Source organism: Drosophila guanche, unplaced genomic scaffold (assembly GCF_900245975.1).
Source record: "Drosophila guanche unplaced genomic scaffold, DGUA_6, whole genome shotgun sequence".
Classification (NCBI taxonomy): Eukaryota; Metazoa; Arthropoda; class Insecta; order Diptera; family Drosophilidae; genus Drosophila; species Drosophila guanche.
In genome coordinates, this window is record NW_022995747.1 from 3,064,692 (window position 1) to 3,087,299 (window position 22,608).

The following is a 22,608-nucleotide window of genomic DNA, read 5'->3' on the forward strand; positions in this document are numbered from 1 at the left end:
AAATGCAAAATCCGAGCAGCTGCAGCAGGGAAAAGTTTTGCCTGTGAGGAGGAACCCTAGCCGGTGCCGAGCCACGAGCTCGACTTTAATTGCACACGAAGTGAGCGAAATGTAATTTCCGCTTTTTGCCTGCTGCTGCAAAGTTGTATGTTCATAAGTCAACATCAGCATTCGACCGGACGCGAGACAAGGGCGGGGGGTAGGTAAATGATGAGCCCCTGGCCAATGGCCCCGCATGGCGTATGCTTAATGCTTCGGCATTGATCGAAAGTAGAGCCCGCCGCCGTATCATAACTGACAGCTTAAGTGCCTCACTCTTGGTGTGCATTAACTTAAATTTATGGCATCCCATGTACAGTGTACACTCTGCTCAATCCTCAATCGTAATCTCAAATCCCAGTTGCCTGCCGCTCTCTAGAGGGAGAGAGTCAGGCGCTTTGAGTGACTGACTGACATGTGTCAAGTAAGAAGAGCAACTCGTTGCAGTTGCAACAACAGTGGTGGCAGTGGCAGTGGCTGTGGCAGTAGCAGGCTTTTGAGTGCAGCACAGTTAAAATGCTACGCAATTACTGCAAGTACTACCACATGGAAACGGGCAGGAACACTTGCCCCAAATGTCAGGCGAACCGACCCAAAAGATGCACTTCCTGGGCAAGTCTTTCCGCTGCGAAATTTGTCATAATTTGTTGGCTTAAACTAAACTCTAACAAAACTGCTTTATAAAGCTGCTAATATTAGTTACCCGAACTAAACTTATGGACTAAATGTATAACCCATTTGTGTGGTGTACTGGTTGCTGCTGCTGCTGCTCCTCCCACTGCTACTGTTGATGAGCGTTGTGTAACTTTGATGTGAACTCCTCTTTTAAATATCAGCGTCACATCAAAAACAAGTGCTTGGCAACCCGCTGCTTTTGGATTGGGGAACTGCGCGCTGGAACCCTCCGGGACAAATGCATTGCCCTCATTTTGCACAGGCAAACCGCAACAGTTGCGGGCTTCCTTCTGCCATCTGTGGCGGGGTAAGTCTGTGATGGCGGACTGAGGACATTGGCTGAAACTGGTAACTGGGAACTGGGACTCTGTTGTTAATGAATTTGCACAAGCTGTTTGCCCTCATCTTAAAACTTGCTCTTACCCGTGAACAAAACTGCTGTCACAGCCACACTCCCACATTTGAGATCCATCAATTTAACATATAGAAATATAATTTAACAAAAACACAGCTTATTTTACATAGTTTACTCTGTTGGCTGTGGGGAATAGGCCTGCTGGTTGTTGGGACTCTGCTCTGCTTTTAGGTCTGCAGCAGCAGACAAACGCCGGCCAGGGTCCATTTGCTGGCTTTCTCTCTGCTCTTCAGATTAAATGTCCAAACGAAAGTGGGTCCTCGGAGTCTGCAGAAAAAGCGTAAGGATGTAAGGATGTGCATAAATAGTGTGACAGTCCAAGTCAAACATTGTAAAGAAAAAGCGAAGGAAGCCAAATGGAATCGATGGTCCAGGGCTAGGACCAGGGCGAGGCCAGAAGAAAGCCGCAAGAAAAATAAACCTCAAATTGATTTTAAAAGGAATTGCTCGATGGCTTCAGCTCAACCCCAACCCGAAGCTCCAACCTCGGCCACGCCACACACTTCAAATTAAGTAAATCGCACAAAAGCCGAACTGGGGACAGCAGGCAGGCAGGCAGGCAGCAAGCGGACAACGCACAACGGACAGTGGACTACGGACAGCGGACATTGGGCACCGGCACTGAGCCATGAAAAATGAAACTGTAAAATGCTTTTACTATGATTTTCCCCACTGCAAGTGGCAGTCCATGGCTCTGCTGCTGCTGCTGCTGCTGGGACTTTTTGAAATTATGCCAAGCGTCGATCTTGGCTGCATCGCTGGGCGCACAGCTTGTGTAGTACTTTATGGATAAACCCTTTAGCCCACTGACTGCCAGGACTCTCGACTCGACTCGACTCCCGACTGCCAACTGCCAGGACTCTGTAGCTGCTGATGAGTTTCATTATGTGAGAACAAATCATCACATGGCGAGGCTGGGCAGCAGACTGCATGGCGTCCTTCTCGTTTAAAAGCAATCTCGTGCATTTGTTAAGGACACGCGATTCAATGACTCTGTCTCTGTGTGTGTCTCTCTGTCTGTGTGTGTGTATGAGAAAAGTCAACAGTATTTCATTACGAACAAAGAACATTTCCATTTGGAGCAAATTTATAAGAGCATTGGGGCCTGCAGTAACTATTTAAAACATGACAGAAATAATGGCTAATCGTGTGGAGGTTCTGGGCTACACTGCCAGGTTAAATATAGCTTCATTTAAGTAGTTAAAACTTACAGTTTAGACTGTAGATTCTTCCCGCAAAAAGGGTATTCAAGACACACACACTCCACACACTCTGCTCTCCAGCCAAATCACTCAATGAAAAGCCCAATACCCATGCCCCGTCGCTCAACAACAAATCGATCAGCGCGCAAATAGAAAGGCAGACAAAAACCCCCAGCCGCCCACCATCTGTGTGTGTGTGTGTGTGTGTGTGTGTGTGTGCACAAAAAGCTAAATAGAAAATAGAGCGTTTGACAGTGTAAACAATGTTAGTAGCTAGTCCGTTCTTCCCCCGCTGCCAAAAGTTGAAACAAAAAAGGAAATAAAGAACTAGAAATGTTGATGGCCAGCGAAAGGGAAGCGAAAAACCAAAACGAAGCCAAAGCCAGTGCCAACAGCTCCTGACAACTGGACTGGACCAGTCCAGGACTGGCTGGACTGTTAGTGGCATTGTGTGCAGAGTCCAACGACAACATTCAATAAACAATTCACAATTGATTGACAAACGGACAGGCGGCCCTGCTGACGATTGACGATTGACCGGAGAAGCAGACAGTCAGACCAGAGGGGAGCAGGGGAGTGGACTGGACTGGACGCAGACACTGCGAAAACTGGCCATGAATGAGCAACCATGACGACAAGTCAGCGGAAGGATGTTAGTTCGAGTGGATGAGGAAATTGAAAGCGAATGCTGACAACAACAAAGCGCTTCTCTCGGCACAAAAAATAAACCCTCACCCCTCCCAGTCAGTCCGGCAAATATAACGAGAGGCACAAAAACAATGGCAGGCAAATTTCTATGCGGACATCCGGCGGCGATTAGAGCTGGACAGAGCTCTGAGCAGTGAATAGTGTGTGGATTGAATTGGGCCTGGGAGTGGTTTCGAGTCTGTCCCTCGTTTGTGGTCGGTCAGTCAGAGGTACATACCGAATTTTATAGACTGGACACTCGTAGACATTCTTCGTGTCCTGCTTGTCCTGTGTGACGGCCTTGATGTAAATGACGGGCATGGCGGGGAACAGTTCCTTGTTGAAGGCATCGGTAATGGTGCCCATTTTCATGTCCCAACGAGCACCCTCCATAAACAAACCATTCACGTAGGCACCTTCGCGGGGAGCAGACCTAAACACAGAGAGATTTATCAGTAGAATCCTCAAGCGATGATTAGTTTTCCCTTACGTAAACTCCTCCTTAAACTTCTTGGTCACATCACAATTGAGGCACATGCGATCCAGCGGCCACTCGTTCTTGCGCGCCGTCTGCTGCATAATGGCCGTGAGAAGTGATTGAGGATTAAAGAAACCCGCCAGCCATATGGACGAGGGCAGCCGGAAGTCGGCCACCCAACCCTCCAGCTCCCGCAGACGCAACATGAGATCGGAGAACCAGGATTGAAGGCCCAACATGCTGGGATAGGCCAGCTTGGTCCACTGCTCGGGCACCTGATCCATGTACAGGCACAGCATGAGATCCTCCATCAGCGAGGAGATTGTCAGTTCGCCCTTGAGCCCCAGATCGATTTCGTTGAGGGATCGCCGCATCTCGGCCATCAGCATGTTCATTCGTTCGCATTCCTGAAAGGCGACAATTATGTAGGGATTGCGGTCTTCGACGCGAGCCATGAGCTCCAGGATGTTGAACGGTGTCGGTATCTTGTCCAGCAGATCCTCAATGATGCCCTTGGTGATGTCCTCCTGCGATACGGACTCTCCGCCACCGCTGCCGCCGCTGGACATGCGCGGCTGCAGCTCGAAAACAATGCGGAAAAGACGCTCCGAGACGGTCGTCAGGAAGCCAATCTCCGCATTCGAATGCAGGCCATAGAGAGCGGGACTCTCCGAGGGCAGATTGTCATCGATGTACTGATGGTAGCCGGCATACTTGAGGATGCCGGGAGCCGGGAAGCCCTGGCAGTAGTTCAACTCTCCATCGATCAGCTCCGGTTGCATGAACTCCTCTAGGTAGGTGCGGCACAGCCGCCTGTCCCAGTCGTCCGTGATGTGTCCGCCGTACATGATCTCGCCGAAGAGATAACGCAGATCCTCCCACGGCACACGGGTGTTGGCCTCCAGATAATTGTACAGCACATAAACGGAGATGGTGAGATCGCCCACATTGAAGGGATAGCCGCGATTCCAGCCCTGTGGCCCGAACTTGCGACGCTCCGCGACAACAGCATGGAAGTAGCACAGCGAGAAGAGAACAGCCTTGAACTCTGTCTCCTTGGAGCACATCTCCAGCGTCTCATCGCTGAAATTATCCAATGCCTTGTGTATGTTGGCCATCATGCCCGTGGGCGGTTCATTGGTTATCTTGATGGCCGATTCCAGGATGCCCTGCGGCAGAATGTGCATCAGAGGATCGCCCGCAGGCTCGGCACTCAGAAACAGTCGATAGTTCTCGTGGGCATTGTTCAGCGAGGATTCCATTTTCTTCTCCAAACTGGGCAGCCAGCGGGCCACCAAGTGAATGTTCTGCAGGATGACCCAGTGGCCGTTCTGTGAGGCTGTTTCAATGGCATTCTCGGCCACAATCTCCTGGCCCTGTCCGAGAGAAACGCTGTGGAAATTCTCGTGATCGAAACTAAAGCCAAGCGTCTTGCCCAGCTTCTCCACATCCTTCAGTGGATCGACGCCCGGCGAGAGGACAAAGAACATGTGCGTCTCGGGGCTGGACTCCTCGAAAGTCTTGGCAAACTCCACGGACCGCGCATCGATGTACTTGGAGCCGAGCTTCTCGTCGATGAATGTTTGCATCGCGTAGGACATGCGATCGGGGCGAATGCAGCGCATAATACACAATCTCTGGATGGCCGATTTGCCCTTCCATTCGCCGGGGAACTTCTCATTCTCGGGACTCTCCGAATCGACAAACTTCTTCCAGCGCTTGTGCGAGCCCTCAATGTCCTTCTCAAGACCCTTGAACGCGGGCAGATTGCTCAGTGCGCGGATGCCGCCCCAGCCGAGATTCGTCATCCAGGGATAGTTCGAAGTTTGATTTGGCATGTAGGGAAAGCGCAGCAGAAAGTCCAACTCAATGGGCTCCACTTCCCCAGCGGTGACTAGGATTTGGATGCACATTTGTGTGAGGAATATGAGCTTATCCTGCTCGAACAGTCCGCGAGATGTGTAGATGTAGGTGCAGTAGGTTATCGAGTCGATGAGGCTCTCCACACGATCCTTGAGCTTCTCGGCGGGCGTGGCCTTCAGCATGGCATTGTTGAAGACCACGGTGAAGGCTTTCAGCGAGAACTGGTAGATGGGATTGATCTTGAACAGATCGTTGAGGATAAAGTAAATGATGGAGGCACGCTCCGCCGCCGGCCGGTAAGCCTCACGAGCCGAATCGATCTGGACACCAGTGATCTTTGCCTCGGCCACCTTGATCTCTATCTCGTCCGCTGTCTTTTTGGTCTTCTCCAGATTCATGACCAAAGTCACATCCTCCAGCACATTGTCGCCTGCCGATGAGAGACGCGCCAGCAGATCATCTTCCAGGAATTTCAGTGTAATCTTAAAGTGATTCTGCTGCTGGGTGAGTCGTGTGCGCATGGACTCCAGATCCGGGCGTTCCACCTTGACAACCTCCGCCAGCAGCTGATCCTCGAGTCCATCGCGGGTCACTGTGAAGTTGATCAGCGTAGTCTGGGCCTGCATTTCGGGCTTGTAGTGAGGATTTGCCAGCTTTGTGTGCAGAATCAGTCGGAACTTTGGATTAAAATCAATCTCACGATCGCCGATCTTCAGTATGGTGCCCTTTTTGATGAGCTGCCGTCCCAGCAGTGGATTCAGCACGGGATCCACATTCTCGCCAATGTTTTCAATGAGCAAAACACTGCCATTGCTCACCGCCTTCTCCACCTGATCGAGGTAGCCCCGCTGCGTGAGTCGCAGCACAACGAGACCCGCACCGTACTTGTTCTTCACCCACTTGATGCCCTGACTGTGGATCAGTGTTAGGGTTTTGTTAGCTCAAAGATTCGACTACTTACAGCTGCGGATCGATCATGAGCGGATAGCGCTCGGATTGCACGAGAATTGCGGCATTTTCCGCTGACATGCGATCGCTGGGCAGTCCCTGATTGTTCCATTCGGCTATTTGGGCATCGTCGCAGATCATGTCAAAGGGATCGACACCGTCCGTCGAGGGTATGGGTGGCTCGCTCTTCTTGAAGGCGGGCGCCCACATTTTCTCCTGCAGTTCGCTGCGATAGGCGCGGGTGAAGCAGCCCACATAGGAAATGAAGCAGGCAATGATTAGAATATCCCCAGGCAGTTGTCTGATGCCAGAAGTCAAGCTGTAAGAGAGGTGGAAAGGTCAGCAATAGAACGAATTTTGTTGCTAATTTTTCGTACCTTTTAACGGACTCTGTCCAGCGCACCTTCTCATTGGCCAGACCCCCAATCAGTCGATTTGCAATGTCGATGGTGAAGGCCGTTTTGTCCGCCTCATCCTGGCACTTTTGCTTCTGGGCCAGCGCCTCGTCGTATTCCATTTGCAGAACACTCAGCTCCTCCTCCAGTTCGTTGAGGCGCTGGTTCAGCGCCGTCAGCTTGTCCCGGGCATCCTGCAGCTCCTTCTCCGACTCCAGCAGAGCGCGCTCCTTAGGCTCCACTATCAGGTAGACATCGTAGAAGCGATTAATGTTGATTACCCACGAGCAGAGACCGGCGGCAGCCGAGGATTTGGAGATGATCTTCTCGGGACTGAAGTCTGGATCGTTGATGTACGGCTGCAGGGCCTTGATGACATCCGGATGAATGTGCTTCTTGTCGTAGTTGATGAGATTGTCGAGGAACTTGTCCACATTGCCCATGATGACGCGGCAAGCCTTCCAGCTGCGATCCTTGGGTATCTTTCCCTTGCTGGCAAACAGCACGAGGACAGCGCCGCAGACGCTCACCACAGCATCGGGTGGCGAGCCAAAGGACTTCAACTCGGTCAGATTGTTCTTGTTGAGTGTGTTGAGCGCCTCCTGGGCGGCCAGCAGTGCGGGCTGTGCCTTCAGGAAATCCTCCTCGCAGAGCTTGGCCTTGGCCGTGACATCCTCCTCGATTTGGCGCACATTCTTCTCCTCCTTGGTGGCGAATGCTCGCTCCTTGGACACCTTCTCGTTCTCTGTGCCCACGACCACAATCAGATTGTCGGCCTCCTGGTTCTTCACCTTCAGCTCCACCTCCTGCACCTTGAGCACATCCTGCAGTGCGTCCACCTCCTTGGTGCAACTCGCCAGCTTGATGAGTCCGTTCTCCAGGCGAATGCGCCGATCCAGATTGGCTTTGACCTTCTCGTGCAGCAGCTTCGAGTAGAGCGCAATCAGCTCGAGGAATGACTTGGGTGTCGTGTAGTTGTAGCGCTTGGCATTGGCCAAATAAATCTGCGATATGTCGTTGACCGTCTTGTGCACGTAGGCCATGAATTTGGACACGGGGAAGGCGAGTTCTTGGGGCAACACCGTAATCTCCGAGAGGAAGCGCATGGACACCGACTCGAGGGCCTGCTGCGGCCACTCGTGGAACCAATCGATGGTCGTGCAGTTCACCAGAGCCGGGAACTTGCGGGAACGAACACGCAGCGTGGCACCCACCGGCGAGAAGCAGAGGACAACCTTCAGCAGGCTGCGCACCTTCTCGATGAAATACTTCCAGCAGTTCTCTTTGCTGTCCATGATGCCCAGCTGTTTCACCTCATTCCGCACGGCATTGACAATATTCTCCACCTCATCGTCGGGAAAGAGTTCGTGAATTTCGCCAGAGGCCAGCAGATCGTTGACCAGCACCAGGAACTGCTCGCGAGCCACCTCCGAGTCGGTCATGAGGAAGCAGCAGGCAGTGTTCTTGACACCAGCCTTGGAGTAGAGCCCCGCTATGTTCACCTTCAGATCGTTGACGCTGTAGTCCTTTGTCAGTTGCACCTGGAAAACGTCCAGCGATGAGATGAACGATGCCAAGCGAGTCAGCGACTGTTTGCCCGAGCCGCCGACGCCAATGAGCAGCGCATAGCCCCTGGAGGACTCCAAGATGCGACTTATGCGACACACATGGGACATGGCATCGTCGAAGAGCACCAGATTCATGGCACCCACATAGTCATTGTAACGATCCTGTGCCTCCTCCAGCAGCGACTTCAGCCGCTCCCAGTCCGGTATGGGCATGTACTTGATGTCCGTCAATCCCTTCGCAAAGTGACAATAAATGTGAGGCTGTGCATAGACCACATCCTCGGTCAGACCCTCGATGCCCTTGCGCACGGCATCGGCAACGACTTTCTTAAAGCTGCCAATGTCCGTGTAGTCCACAAGCTTGTCGCCATAAACCCGATAGCATTCGTGCACCCATAGGCGTATCATGTAGTTGGCATTGGGGCAGGTTTCGCTATTGGCATAGAGAATGCCCTGGGGGGGGGGGCATAGAGATAATTATATTAGTTTTAATTGGTGGAATTTGTGTGGAAATTTGTGTGCGCCTGTGCAGATTTCTCTGCAGGACTCACCGTAAATATATTTGCGATATCGCGCAGATTGAAGTTGTAATGAAATTTAATGGCTGTGGGCAGGAATGTGGCTGCCACCTTCTGATGCAACGTAATGGCCGTTGTGACCATGCTCTCGCACAGTCTGACAACAGTCTTGTCGAACTTTTGAGCGGGATTATTCAAGTGCTGAGAGAGTATGGAATTGAGGATGTGGAACAAGGCGTCCGGGCTGGGTGGACTGTGGGGGAAAAAATCAAATAAATAAATTGAATAATTAATTATTATCTTAACTCACTTCACGGCAAAGGAGCAAAAGTGTCGCTGCAATCGTGGATCGATGGTGAAGGAACCCGCAGAAGGATTCATGCAGGCCACAAAATTGCATTTGTGTATGTCCTTGAGCGTCATCTTCTGGCGATCGTACCAATGATGATAGTCCATGAACTGTCGAATCAACGTGTGTGGCTGCACCGTAAAGTATTTGTCCACCTCGGGCATGTTCATGTCATCCACAAAGTAAATCATGCGCTTGTTGCCAATGGGCCCGTAGTTGCGACCGGCTTTCTTCTCCAGCGGCTTCTCCAGAATGCGCTGCAGCATCTCCGAGGTGGTGTAGAAGTTGAATGGAACATTTGTCACCGCATACTTCTCGGTGGGCAGAGCATTCAGTTTGGCATTCATGAGAATGGTCTTGCCCGAGCCAGGTGGGCCGATGAGCATCAGCGGATGGTCCGCCTCGATCAGGGTGTCCATGAAGAAGCGCAGGCGAGTCGTCTCGTTGGTGTTCACCAAATTGGACTGCAGCGGCAGATCCATGTCCAGCTCGAACTCTGGCACCAGATTGGTCCACGGCAGGAACTTCTTGGACTCGTTGTCAATGTAGAAGGAGAATATATTCCCAGCTGAGGGGAACTTCACAGATTTGTACTCGTTGAGGAACCACTTGCTGAACTCGTTGCGCCAGTCGATGATTTGGTCTTGGAACAGCGAGGAGCCAAAGCCCCACACAATGCTGAAGACAAAGTAAATCTCGTACCAGTCCTTGGGGCATTCGTGGGGCACATTCTGTGGCGTCAGCATGCTGTCCAGCAGGAAGCAAGTCATCTGCAGTCGCGCTATGTCCGAGATGGGCGTAATGGACTTCAGGCGATTCCGGAACATGTCCAGCAGCGGCGGCACATACTTGTCGAACAACACATTGAGCGTGGCCACCTCGCTGGTGTTGGTGCGTGTGCCCAGCCACGACTGGATGAACGGTGTCCAGCCCAAGTCCTGCGGATTTATGTACAATATCCCAGCACGCGACACGGTGGCCGGTGTGGCTGTTCGCAGCGATGCAATCTCGAAGAGCAAACGCATCTCCTTGGTCAGGGCAATGCGCTCGTTGCTCGCCAGCGTCAGCACTTTGTTGTCATCCATCACCGTGTTGAGACTCTCGATCCACATGGGATCAATGTCGCCATCGAGCACAATCCACTTGGGCCCAGTGCCACCGAGATTCGCCTGATCGCGCATCAGTATGGAGAACAGTCCGTCCTTCCACTCCCGAGTCGCTGGATTGACAATGCCAAACAGCTCGTCATTGGTCACCGCCTTCGGATTGAGGTCGTTGTAGTGTGGCTTTCGCTTCTGGTTCTGGTACGTTTTGTTTAGGGTTTTCCACACTTCAGACTTGCCCGTGCCGGCAAAGCCAATTATGAACACGGAATGCCGCACGGCAAACAGCTCCTCCAGCTGCACAATCTTCAGGATAAAACCATCCTCTGGCTGCAGTTTCAGATCAATGGCCGAACGCTTGATCACAGCCTCAAATTCCATATTCCGCTTACGCGGCACATCCAGGGCGGGAAAGAGGTCTCCAATCAGACCCATAAACACGGGCACATCGTCGGTGACAATTTTGGGTATATTGAAATCTCGCAGAGCTCGCATTAGCACCTGATCCTCGGGTCGCTGCCGATCGTCGCGCTAGGGAGAAATCGATGTGACCTTTAATTAAAATCTTTTAGCTCCACCTAATTGTGCGCGTGACTCTTGCAGCTCATTAGCCAGAGACTCACGTAACCCGTAGCCCCTCCGTGTGTTTTGGGCATAGTTTTGCTGGCAATTGTTGGCCAAAAAGTTTTGCCAGCAACAAGAGTGGGAGTGGGAGTGGGAGTGGGAGTGGGAGAGGGAGTGGCTTGGAGGTCCAGTTCCAGGCCCAAGTTTTGCAAATCCTTTTGGCAATTAGATACTTGTAGCAAATGAAGGAAAGGAAAAGGCAGAGGCGACAACGACAACGACACCCACAAATATTGCACACAAGTATCCATCTATCTGGTAGAGGTATCTGCTGGAGTCGTCCGTGGTCCGTGGTTCGTGGCATTTCGCAGTGCAAATATCCCATTACTCGGATGAAACTTTTAATTAAAAAGTTGCCAATGACAAACGGGGTGAAGAGAGAGAGAGAGAGAGGGAGGTTTGCAATGCGCTACAGTCTTAATATTCGGCTATTGGCCAACACAGCGTCCTGGCTGGCAGCCTGGCAGCCTGGCACGCACGTAATTGAGACAAACTTTCGGTGGGGGGGACAGTAAAACATTCAGAAGAGGAGCAAGAGGAGCGAGAGGAGCGAGACTGCTGCCAATGGATAAAATTACGACATTTAAACCCCGGCAGTAGGTTAAATGTACGTGAAATATTAAGTTTAGTTGCATGAGAGGACAGTAAATCTTATTGTAGGTCATTCCACTCCCCAACGGTCCGCCGCAGCTAATTATGGGGAGCCAAGTGGGAGCTGGATTTAGGGCTAGAACTCACCCGCAGGGCACCGGCAACGACCAGCACCGACTTGATGGCACGCAGACCCCAATCGTAATGGTCCTGCTTCGAGAGCAGCTCCTTGCACAGCGTGTAGAGGGTGATAAATTTGCGTGCCAGCAGACGTGCCTCCTGGAAGCCCTCGGCCACCAGCATTATCTCACTAATCAGTGCAAAATCAGGCACAACCATAGCACAGGGTCGATACAGGGCTTTCAGGTTCTCGGGCAGCTCCGCTCGACCCGCATAGCCGGGATTCATGGTTATGAACACGCCCACGGTGTTGCGCAGCGAAATGTGCTCGCCGAGGAAGCTGAACGTTTGCTTCTTGCCCTTGATGGCATCCTGTATGCACTTGACCTGCACCGCCACCACGGACAGCACCTCCACGGAGATGCGATTGAACTCATCGAAGCAGCCCCAGGCGCCGGTCTGCGCCAGTCCCTTGTGTATGTTGCCAATCGATTTGTAGTCCATTTGCTCAGAGCAATTGAAGACGTACACCATCATCCCGAGTGCACGTCCCAGATCCTTGGTGGTTTCGGTTTTGCCCGTTCCAGCGGGTCCCGCGGGCGCTCCACCCATTACCAGATGCAGCGACTGTGTGAGTGTGATGTAGCAGCGATCCGTGAGTGGTGTGATCACCAGACGTGGAGTGTTGCCCAGATACTCGTAGTCGTAGCGGAATTGTGCATCGCAAATGTTGGCAAAGCAATCATCGATTTTGTTGTCCCAGCGATGACGCAGCTGGCTCTGCCACTGGAAGGCTGTTTGCACCTCCACCTTCTTGGCGATGATGGTGGACACCACATCGCGGCTGTGCACATCGATGGTGCACACGGTCATGACCTTTTGTCGCTCCGCAGCTGTGAGGTCGCCCAGCAGCAGCATAATTAGATTGTTCAACTGATTCACCTGCTTCTTGTTGTAGTCCTTGAGGGCATTCTCGTAGCGCTGCTGCACCTTGGCAAAGGCATCGTTTGTCTCCGCTGTCCACATGATTTGTGTGCCCACGAGTGCCGGCTGGGCGGGCCACTCGAAGATCCACACGTGACGCGGCTTGTGGTCGTAGGTGGTCAAGGAACGCTTCAGCTGGTCCCGCAGCGTGTCGCGCATTTTGTCCGTGACACGATTCAGCCAGACTTCGACCTTGCCGCTGCAGTCGCAGTTGTCCAGGAAGGGCACGTACTCCTCCAGCTCCTTGGCCACCATGCCCGCAGCATTCTTGGAACCCGAAATCAGATTCAGTTTGCCCAACGAATCGTAGAGCTTGGTGAGATGGCGGGACACGGCGGCGGGATTGTTGCCATTCGACAGAATGTCCAGCAAGTCGGCAGAGGATACGAAATAGAAGCGAGGATAGGCCAGACGCTTCGTCTCCAGGTAGTCATTCAGCGCCTTCTCGCAGAGCAGCAACATCTTGAGCAGACTCTCGAGATGTTCGTAGAGTTTGCTGCCGGAACGATTGGTGGAACGAACCACATTGCGATCTGAGTTCATTTGGGCCAGCAGCGCCTTGAACTCCTTGTCTATGAAATCGAAACGCTTGGAGTCCTCTGGCAGCTGTGAGCGTATGTCCTCGGAGCCAATGAATATGCTCTCCAGATACTGCCACTTGCGCTGCACCTCGAACCACGAGCCAATGATCTGGTCCGCATTGGAGAGCTTCTGCTGCCAGGAGCGCACCTCGGTCTCAAAGAAGGCAATGTACTTGGACGATGCCATGTTCTGCAGTTGTCCCTGGTGATCCTCCAGCGTCTCAATCATCTCCTCGGATGCCTTTAGCAGCTTCAGCCCCGTGCGCTCGTGTATCTCGTTGCCAAACTCCATGGTGGCCCAGGCGGCGGCAATGTCACGCAGCTGCTTCTCCATGGCCATCTCCTTGACCGACTTGTCCACAATGTTCTTCACTTCCTCCTCGTACTCGTGTAGGTTGAGGTCGATGAGATTCTTCAGCGTCGTGGAGTCATCCATGCTGAACTTCACCTGCGTCGTTTGCATCAGCTCGATCCAATGGCGATCGCGTATCGCTGGGTTCTGAAGCTCAGTGACGGCTCTGAGTGAGGTCATCAGATTCTTGAGCGATGCCTCCATGAAGATAAACGGCTCCCAGGTGCGCATCGTCTTGTCCAGGCCACGCAGTTCGCGGCCAAACTTTTTGCACTCCTGATCCATGGTCTCAATGTCGATCTTCTTCCAGGGCGTCTTCTGCCAGTCGTTGATCGTGGACTGTATGGTGATGGCAAAGTCCCACATGATCTTCACCAGCTTCAGATCGCTGCGACACAGTTCGATCTTGGCGGCTTCCGGGCCCGTCAATTCGAACAGAACCGCCGATTCCGCGAGACTCTTTTGCCGCTCCTCCAGTTCGACAAGCTCCAGGTCGGATTCATCGATCAGCTCATAGCAATTGGGGCATGGAACATTGAAGAACTTCTTGCGCAGGAACTTCTTGCGATAAGTGTTGGACATGTTGTCGCAGAGAATAATTCGCTTCTCGATCAGATCCACTTGGTAGCTCTGGATGGGTGCGATCAGCTGCTTCGTGGTGGCCGCCAGACGCTTCACCTTCATCCAGGCATCGGGCAGTTCGTTGATCTGTGCCAGTTCTGTGTCCTTGAACTCGTAGTTGTACTGCCGCAGCAGATCGATGATCTCCTTGAGGGGCTCAAACATCGAATCGTAAATGAATTGCTTCTCATTGATTTGATTCAGCACGGACAGGATCTTGATGAGGCCTTCGAAGTCATCCTTTTGCAGTTCCACCTTGAGCACTATGTTGGCCTCGTCCACAAAGTCTTGCAGTTCACTGAGCGAGTCCTTAACCCTATTGATCAGGTCCATTTTGAAGAGGCTGATCCACTGGCCCACCTGATTGAGCACCGCCAACTTGAAGCCGCCCATATTGAGGCGCAGGAACACAAAGAAGTCCTCGTACGTGTCCCATGTGCGCACTTGTTCCTGCAGCTCTATGAACTTGTCCAGCTGATCCTTGTACACGGAGAGTGGAGGGTACTCGGTGCCCAGCGGAGCGACACCGGAGCTGCCCTCCAGCTCCGCCTCCGCATCGCGTTCATCCAGCGTCAGGTTCCTGCCGTACTTCTTCACTTCCATGAGGTAGTTCGGCTTGTTCCAGATCCAAAGATAGGAGTACTCCATATACCCTTTGCCATGCAAACGAATGGCCTGCAGGGCCATCTTCACTTTGGTCGTAATGTCATTTGTGAGCTTATCCAGGTCGGGCTTTGCCTCCAGTTCATCTGCGAAAGAGTCAACAAAGTTAATGTGAAATGGAGTGCCTCAATCCATGACCCACCCATGAAGTTTGCTGGCTCTTCCCCGCTGATCTCTGGCGGATCCTGAGCCACGCGATACAGCAGACTCATCTGTCCGCTGATGTTGCTCAGCAAAGTGTCCACAAAGACGGAGAAGCCCGTCTTGGAACTGGCATCGAGGTTGAGAAAGTAGACAACATTCGGTTCCTGCAGCTCCATGAAAATCTCAAAGATGGGCGAGTTGTGCTCGAAGCGATTCTCCACCTCCATGCGCAGGTATGTGGTGCTGGTGATGACAGCATCCAGCAGACTCTCCGCAATGATTTTGTCCACGTACATCTCGTATTCGCGGAAGAGATCGCGCTCCTCTTCGCTCACTCCCTTGAGCAGTTCGTAGCGATGGAATGGAGTGATGATCTCCTCCTCACTCTCCGACTGCTCCTCTTCGATCTCCTCTTCGTCCTCCTCCTCATCGTCATCGTGTTTTTTCTTCACCTGCACCGTGGTCATCACTGAGAGACTGACCAACGGTGGCCAAATGCCATCGCCCTCGTCCTCCTCTTCGCCATGCTCCCCAGGCGGCAGGCTGTAGCGCCGCGGAATATCAAAGAACAACTTCAGATTGACGTACATGAGCAGATCAATCAGCCGCTGGGAAATGGCCGCCAGCATTGCACGCTCCTCCAGAATGGGTTCCCTTGGATCTGTGTGCAGCAGCAGTCGCGGATTCAAGTCCTTGCGCTGGAAGAGTGCCACCTTGCCCCAGCTGCGAATGCTGTCCTTAATGGCCTGCAGATTCTCCTGGGCAGCAACCAGACGATCGTGCAAGTACTTGACCATTTTGAAGATCATAACAATGTATCGTTGACCTGTGGCAGGAGGAGTAAGAGTGGTGTCTGCTGGTGGGTTGGGATCATCTGTTGAACTTACTAAACTCATTCCATGTAATCGAAGCAATCATTGGCGCAATTTGCTGCTCAATCAGCGACATTTCAGCGGCAATCAGACCCTTCTCCGTGGGTTGAGCACGCTGATTGGTGTCGTTGTACCACTCGGCAATGCGCAACAGCTTGATGCGAGCTTGCTGTGGAGAAAATGGTTTAAAAGAGAATATTTAAGCATTCGAAAACATCTCCGTTTAGCCCACCCAAAGCTCCTCTTCGCGGCTAAAGAATTTCATTAAATTTGGGTTCAGTTGACAGCCTAGCAAACGCAGCACTTTGATGTCTTTCAGGGCTATCTTTAGGCGCTCCGTAAAATTAACACTGATCTGTCCCTCCCCGTCCTTGAGCAGCAGCGTCAGAGCCATATCCTCTTGAATGCCCTGCCAGCACTCCACCATCCACTTGTCTAATATTTGCTTAATAAAATCATCAATTTCGTTCAGCATTTGATTGTAGATACTCATGATATTGGCACCGTGTTCATTGTCGAAGAGGCTTCAGGAAAAAGTATTTATAATGGGAGTATTTTTATAAGGTTTACAATACTCACGGATAATCGTACATCTCATGTTCTTTATTCATGGCTGTTATGCGATATCTGAGCTTCTTGAGCCACGACACAGCGCCCGAAACTTTGGGAAAACAATCATCGGTTTGTAGTTCCTGGCAAAAATAAACCAAAATTAAGTTAAATAAAAGTTTTGGCTCTACTTAACTCTACTTACATCCACACCCTTTGTCAGGTAGGCGCTTTTGAACTCATTAAAGTCCTCTTTGACATTCATAATCTCCTCTTCGAAATCATCCACTATGACGTGCATAAAGGGATCCATGTGTGTCTTGATGACGGGTCGCATTAGCAGCGAGCCGCCCAGCAGCAGCTCATGTGTGTCCTCGAGAGCCTTCTCGAACTGAAACGATATCATGCGCTCCATGATGTCCGTTTTGGCCTGGAACTTCAAGCGATCCTCTTCGAAGTGGGAGTTCTCCGCATCGGGATCGAGTGGATTGTACTGAATGTTCGTCCACTCGCGATAGGTGTTGTTGAAGTCTTCGAGGATTTTCTCCAGTGCGGCTGTAATCTGCCGCCCCCTGAGGCCACCCATTACAATCTTCTCCAGCTTGACGAAGTCACGGCCCGTGTTGAACATCTCCTTCAGTTCGTGCAGCCGCTCCATGAATGCATCCAAGCGTGTAAAGATTTTCTCTGGATGCCAGGTCCAGTCCTGCGAATTGAAGGTGGTGCCAATTTTGAACTTTTTCAACGTGTTGCGGCACTCCTTGTAGATGCTTCTGCAGGCTTAGAGTAACTAAAGTAAAGGACTTTGTTGGCTAAAGTGACTGTAACCCACTTGTAATACTCCAAGTGCTCAATGTTCGTAGAGATCCTTCTGTAGGCCTCGTCGATGTCGCCCTGAAACAAAGCGTCAGGCTCTATGGTGCGAATGGCGCACTCAATCAGTGAGTTGTGCAAGGCATTAAAAAACAGCGTCATATTATCCAGAGTGTGAAAGTAACGCGAATGGCCCCACACCAGACCCACAGTCAGCATCAGTGGACGAATTTCGGATCTATTTTCATCCATATCATTAGCCTCAAACTTGTCCATTTTCTTTTTCTGCAAAGGGAGGTCTGAACACCCTCCTCGACTACTTGTTTTTCTCTCCGTCACTTACCAGTGCCGATAGGCATTTTGTAATGTCCCTGGCCTCGGCCAGTGCATCGAGCACCAGCTCCACTATGCGACGATATGTTTGCTCAAAGATTGATTGAATTTTCTCGAGGACAAAGCCAATTGTCTTGATGCGCTTGTCGCCCAGCTGATCGGCTAGGTTTTCCAGATTCTCCAGGCGTGATTCCCAGAAGGCAAAAATGGCCTCGGTCTGTGGGAACTTCTCCTTGGAGTATATCTTTTGGTCTGGCTTAATGTTAACCATATCCTCCACCGCATCGAGCCATTTGACAACCATGAATTCGAGTGAATGCTTCATCTGGGAATGAACCACAGCAATGTCCCTGCAAGGCGGGTAGGGGACAACTCTGACGAAACGTAATCAAAAGAGCAATTTGTGTGGCACGAACCCTGCGGCTACGGCCGGTGCGGCATCCATGACCTCGTTCATACAAATGGGCAGGGGTAATATGGTTCGATTGATGACATATCCCATCATCTGGGCAATGCCGTTGCGCATCTCCTGTGACTCTGTCTTCATGTCGTTGGCAATCACACTCGTCCAGCCCACCTGATTGGCGGGGTTGTTCAGCAGCGGAAAGAAAACCTCATCCAACAGCACCGACAGATTTTTCAATGGATTCGGCAGCAGATCGCCAATCATCAGGGACTAACAGACAATGAAAGTGGACTGAATTAGTGCTCTAGAAATTGTAGGGTAATACTCACATCTAGCATATTCTCCTCGGTCAGTGTGAGGGGCATTGAATTGCGTATGAAGTAGGCCGTCTTGGTGCGCGGCTTTGAGGGGAAATTGAACGCGGGATACAGCTGTCCGCCCGTATTAATGGTAAATATCAGGCGATGCTGGTTCGGATCGTTCAGGAACTCCATTATCAGATCCTGTCGAAGAGGAATTTGCGAATGCATCGCTTGAAAAGCCATTCGAGTGTGCAGAATGTGGAAATTGAACAACGGCAAGGGAGTGGGACACCGGTGTGTTCCCCTGTCTGTGTGTTGGAGGCTGGGACTGTGGCTAATTATACTGCCAACGAACAACAGCGTGAGGAGGAGAGGCACAGCAGGCGGCACGGCGGTAAATGTTGCGATTTTGCAAAATAATCAGAAAAGGCTCTCAACATTTTACGTAAAACGAAAATGTGCAACACGCGGGCAAAATGTGCAACGAGTGCAATGGCGAGGAGGAGCAGGAGGGCAGGGCTTTGGCGGTGGTGGTCATTGGGGTGTGGCAAAAGTGCCTAGCTAGGCGCATCCCGGTAAACGCCTCCCGGCTGTCCATTCCAGCTGAATCCTTGCCAGGCAACGTGCAAGCGGGAGCGGAAGTGCTGCGGTCGCCTCTGTGTTACGTTATCTAATTACAAAGGAATTGTGCCGGTCCAGCTAGCCAACCTGCTCCACTGTCGCCACCGGAGACGAGCCCAGAACAGGCAGCAAAATATTATTTCTGTTCAAATGCACAACCGCCCCCCGAATGCTGCCGGCCATCAGCCGATTGATATATGCATGGAGCTGCGTGCCTCGTGCACTTAGAAACAGCAGAGGAAAAGGCAGAAAAAACAGATAATAAATATAGAAAATATATAAACATAACTGCCTCGCAGATACTTAACAAAATTGTCTAACAAAATATACAAAACAAAATGAAAACTTGGCGCAAACATCCTCTGCCGTTTCTCGTTGTGTGCGTAGCTCGGAGTACGCCCGGAGACTGGCCCGCAGTTAGTTACATAAACCCATAAAACGAGGAAGGGAGGGGACTGGGGGGAGCTGGCAATGAACAGACGGGGGCCACACGCATATGGGCTAAATACACTTGTGTCTAATAAGTTTTATCCAAATGGCCAACGAAGCGTGCACCCACACAAACACAGAGAGTTGGGTACCCCTGTGCCGCCGCTGTTTTTAGGCCGTACAATGGTTGAGGATGGGCTTTATAGTGGAATATATACGATATAGGATGTTCGGGGACTGACGTAGGTCCGCCATGAAGGTGGCACATAAACAAATGTAGGCTCGATGCGAGGCTTTTGGGGGGCCTCAGCTGCGTATGCGGCATATTTGAGCGCGCATGGCGAAAAATTGTCAAACTGCCGGCCGCGGCCCCAAAGTCAGTTAGGCTGGCAATCTGCTTAGCCGCTTTCCGTAGTCCACCCATTCTCAACCCACACGGTACATCCTGGGCAGAGTGGTGCACTGGCATTTAAATTGTGAAAAAATATTTGGACTCGCTCGTTGTGCACACTGCTGCCGGGAATGCCTCTGACTCTGCCTCTCTGGTTGGTCGTTAAATGAAAATTGAAGTTAGGTTTTTGGGCCGTTTGACTGACCGTTGCCGTCAGGTGGCACGCAGTAAAAATCTTTAAACAAACGGGGTCAAACGGGGCTGTGGATGGACGCTAATTGCGTGCTTGTCAACACTCGAAATAAAAATAATATTTGCAACAATTAAAAGCGCGCCAACGCCAACAAAAGAGCCAACATTTAGCCAACTCGTAGCAATTCAAAAGACGAAAAAAGGGCCAGCAAAAAAATAACTAAAATGTAACCCAAACAAAAGGTTCCCCAGGGTTCTTGCCACAAACGTCACCCGGCGCCTGGTGCATAATTTTTCAAATTATGAATTTCAAAAGGGACAAACTCCGAACTCCAAACAGCCAAGCAAAATTATGCAAACTGTTAATGCGCCAAAATCAAAGTAAATATGCCACAGGGGCCATCAAATGAACCGCAGGCGGTGAAAAGGCCCTACAAATTTCGCAGTAAGGATGTGTTGCACGTGACCTTCGCCACCCCCCAACCACAACTCTCTGCACGGGTAAACATTTGCACATAAATTCTATTCATATAACCGACTGAACATGCGAGTGCTTTTTCCCACAGCTACAATTAGTCGCTGGAGCGCTTACCTTGTACTCGTTGGTGGACATCAGCTTGGTCCATTTCTCCAGCTTTAGGCGCATAGTCTTGGACACATAGTTCCAGAAGAACTCGGGCCGATTGTCGATCTGTGTGGAGCAGGAGCAGCAGTATGAGGGATCGAAGCAATGTTGTAGCTTAGTGTCAGAATACCCACCACTTCCTTTTTCTTTTCGTCATCGTCAGCCATTTTTGAGCAATTATTTGCCTGTTGTTCTGTTGTTCTGTTGTTCACAAAATAAAATTCAATATGAGACTAAACTCAACAAACAGCTGACTTAGTCATGTGTACATTTATGACTGAATTGTCTTTGCAATCTACGACTTGCTGACTTATTTTCCCAATGATATTTGTTGCCACACAAAACCCAAACGAAGTTTGGCATTGATTTAGTATTTGTTAACTTATTTAATTTATTGACTGCGAATTTTGTTAAAGAAGATCAGCATTGTGTGGAGAGTGGAATCCGCTTGGGCAGATTCTTCTTCAGCAGCTTCCAGTTGATGCTCATGGGCACTGCCTCCGATCGTTTCTTGGGCAGCTTCTGCTTGCTGGCACCCTTGTGGCCCAGTTTGGAGTGACTGGCGGCCGTTTTAGAGCGACTAGCGGACATCTTGGAGCGACTGGCTGCCATCTTGGAGCGACTGGCAGCTATCTTGAAGCGTCCAGCGGCCAGACCGGGTGCCTTGATCGCCGCCTTTCTGTACTTCCGCTTGAGCACCATCTTGCCGCGGCCGGTTTGGATCGTGGAACCCGTCTTTAGCTGCTGCTTGCTCTTGCCCAAGCTCTTGCCGGACTTGGAGGATTTCAGCGCCTTGCTTAACGCCTTTCCAGCAGTCTTGATTGTCTTCAGGGACTTGAGTGACTTCAGCGACTTGGCAGACTTCTGCACCTTTGCGGACTTTGTCTTTGACTTTGATTTCTTGAGGGTCTTGAGTGACTTTTGCGGTGACAAAACAGCACCGCCTGAGGCCCGCTGTGCCATTGGCGTCACCGAGTACTTGGGCAGCATGGGTGGTGTGGTGTTCAAGGCGCGATCTGCCTTCACCAGCGACTCGGAGTTGCCAAACACCTGCCGCACATTGCGATTGACGTGCTCCAGATACTTGAGGGAGGCATGGCACACACTGCACTTGTGGGCGGACTCCGTGTTGTTGCGAATGAGGCTCTCCAGGTACAGGAAGTTCTTGGCGAGGTTCTCGCAGTAGGGACAGTTGTGCGTCATGATGCCGCTCAGCATGGGGTCCGTGGCGTTGGATGTGGGATCGTAGAGGCCCGGCTTCTGGATATTCTGCGCAGAATTGTTGGGCACAATGCAGTCTTTTGCTGTCTTCTTTTTATCCAAACCTATCATTTTTCTTAACACCGAAATTTTGTTAACCTTCAGAGGCTTCGACTGTTTCTAATTCGTTGTGGGAAAATAGAATGATTTTTAGTGTGGGGAAAGCCAAGAGAAGTCTGATCTGATAGCCTACCTGGCTCATCGTTTTTTGTTTGATTTCCAAAGTGTGTAAAAGTCTTTTGTTTTGTTTTATTTTAAAATGAGTCCCCCGTCTCGGCTGTTGCTAGACTGCTTCTGAGCCAGTTTGACATTGAAAGCAAATGTTGCTACTCCCATTTTTTGGGTGGCTCAATTAATCTCAATCTCTTGCTCATCAAAGGCCCGGCAATTTGTCCGCAAATCGTCAGCCTTGTCCTGCTCAATTATCGATCAAATAAATTGCAGTGAATATTTAAAGACTCGTTTCAAATTAATTTAAGCGCGGGTCGACCAGTGGCTTTGTCCCTGTATCGCTTGCGTCCTGGCCCTGCGCTCTCGTTTAATTTATACTTCCTTGGGCACAATTAGCGATAATCAGCTGGCAATGGCAGCTAGAGTTTTGTCGCTGGTCCTTTACCAATCCCATTCCCATTCCCAATCCCACTCTCATTCGCATTCGCATTCCAATTCTCTATGCTCCATTCTCCATTCTCATTTTCGTGTTTGTGTGTGTGTGTTGTATTTGGGTCAGTACGCTGCTGCGATGTGCTCACAATAATTTATTTCATTTCAAGATTTAATCGGGCGAAATTTTAGTTTGTCGTGTCGTTTGTTCTCTGTTCGCTCTCTGCTCTGTTTTCTGTTGTCCCGGCTAACACATTTTTAAATGCCCTCTTGGACAATGCTGACCTTGGAC

At 50.9% G+C, this 22,608-nt stretch overlaps 2 protein-coding genes across 4 annotated transcripts in view; both read right to left on the reverse strand.

Moving 5' to 3' along the window:
- The window catches only part of LOC117583695 (dynein beta chain, ciliary), a 41,577-nt gene extending 20,863 nt beyond the window's left edge, over positions 1-20,714 (reverse strand). The window contains exons 1-19 of one of the 3 annotated variants that reach the window (XM_034272174.1): positions 20,588-20,714; positions 20,421-20,519; positions 18,223-18,396; positions 17,904-18,163; positions 17,498-17,837; positions 17,174-17,439; positions 16,547-17,114; positions 16,372-16,484; positions 16,025-16,316; positions 15,808-15,961; positions 14,919-15,746; positions 11,603-14,862; positions 9,099-10,771; positions 8,822-9,041; positions 6,685-8,723; positions 6,321-6,626; positions 3,509-6,271; positions 3,257-3,451; positions 1,277-1,396 (exon numbers count right to left, since the gene is read on the reverse strand). In XM_034272174.1, the coding sequence (XP_034128065.1) occupies positions 1,297-1,396; positions 3,257-3,451; positions 3,509-6,271; positions 6,321-6,626; positions 6,685-8,723; positions 8,822-9,041; positions 9,099-10,771; positions 11,603-14,862; positions 14,919-15,746; positions 15,808-15,961; positions 16,025-16,316; positions 16,372-16,484; positions 16,547-17,114; positions 17,174-17,439; positions 17,498-17,837; positions 17,904-18,163; positions 18,223-18,396; positions 20,421-20,519; positions 20,588-20,620 (13,683 nt within the window). In that variant the 5' untranslated portion in view covers positions 20,621-20,714 and the 3' untranslated portion in view covers positions 1,277-1,296. Of the gene's footprint in view, positions 1-1,179; positions 1,397-3,256; positions 3,452-3,508; positions 6,272-6,320; positions 6,627-6,684; positions 8,724-8,821; positions 9,042-9,098; positions 10,772-11,602; positions 14,863-14,918; positions 15,747-15,807; positions 15,962-16,024; positions 16,317-16,371; positions 16,485-16,546; positions 17,115-17,173; positions 17,440-17,497; positions 17,838-17,903; positions 18,168-18,222; positions 18,397-20,420; positions 20,520-20,587 lie in introns of those variants that run through there. The other 2 variants (XM_034272173.1, XM_034272175.1) reach the window with 2 other exon arrangements.
- Positions 20,715-20,819: 105 nt separating this feature from the next.
- LOC117582909 lies at positions 20,820-22,020 on the reverse strand. Its single transcript, XM_034271004.1, has 2 exons — positions 21,907-22,020; positions 20,820-21,833 (listed from the first exon to the last, which is right to left on the reverse strand). The coding sequence occupies exons 1-2, from the start codon at positions 21,913-21,915 to the stop codon at positions 20,874-20,876; spliced, it is 969 nt and encodes a 322-aa protein (XP_034126895.1). The 5' UTR covers positions 21,916-22,020; the 3' UTR covers positions 20,820-20,873.
- Positions 22,021-22,608: the final 588 nt, after the last annotated feature.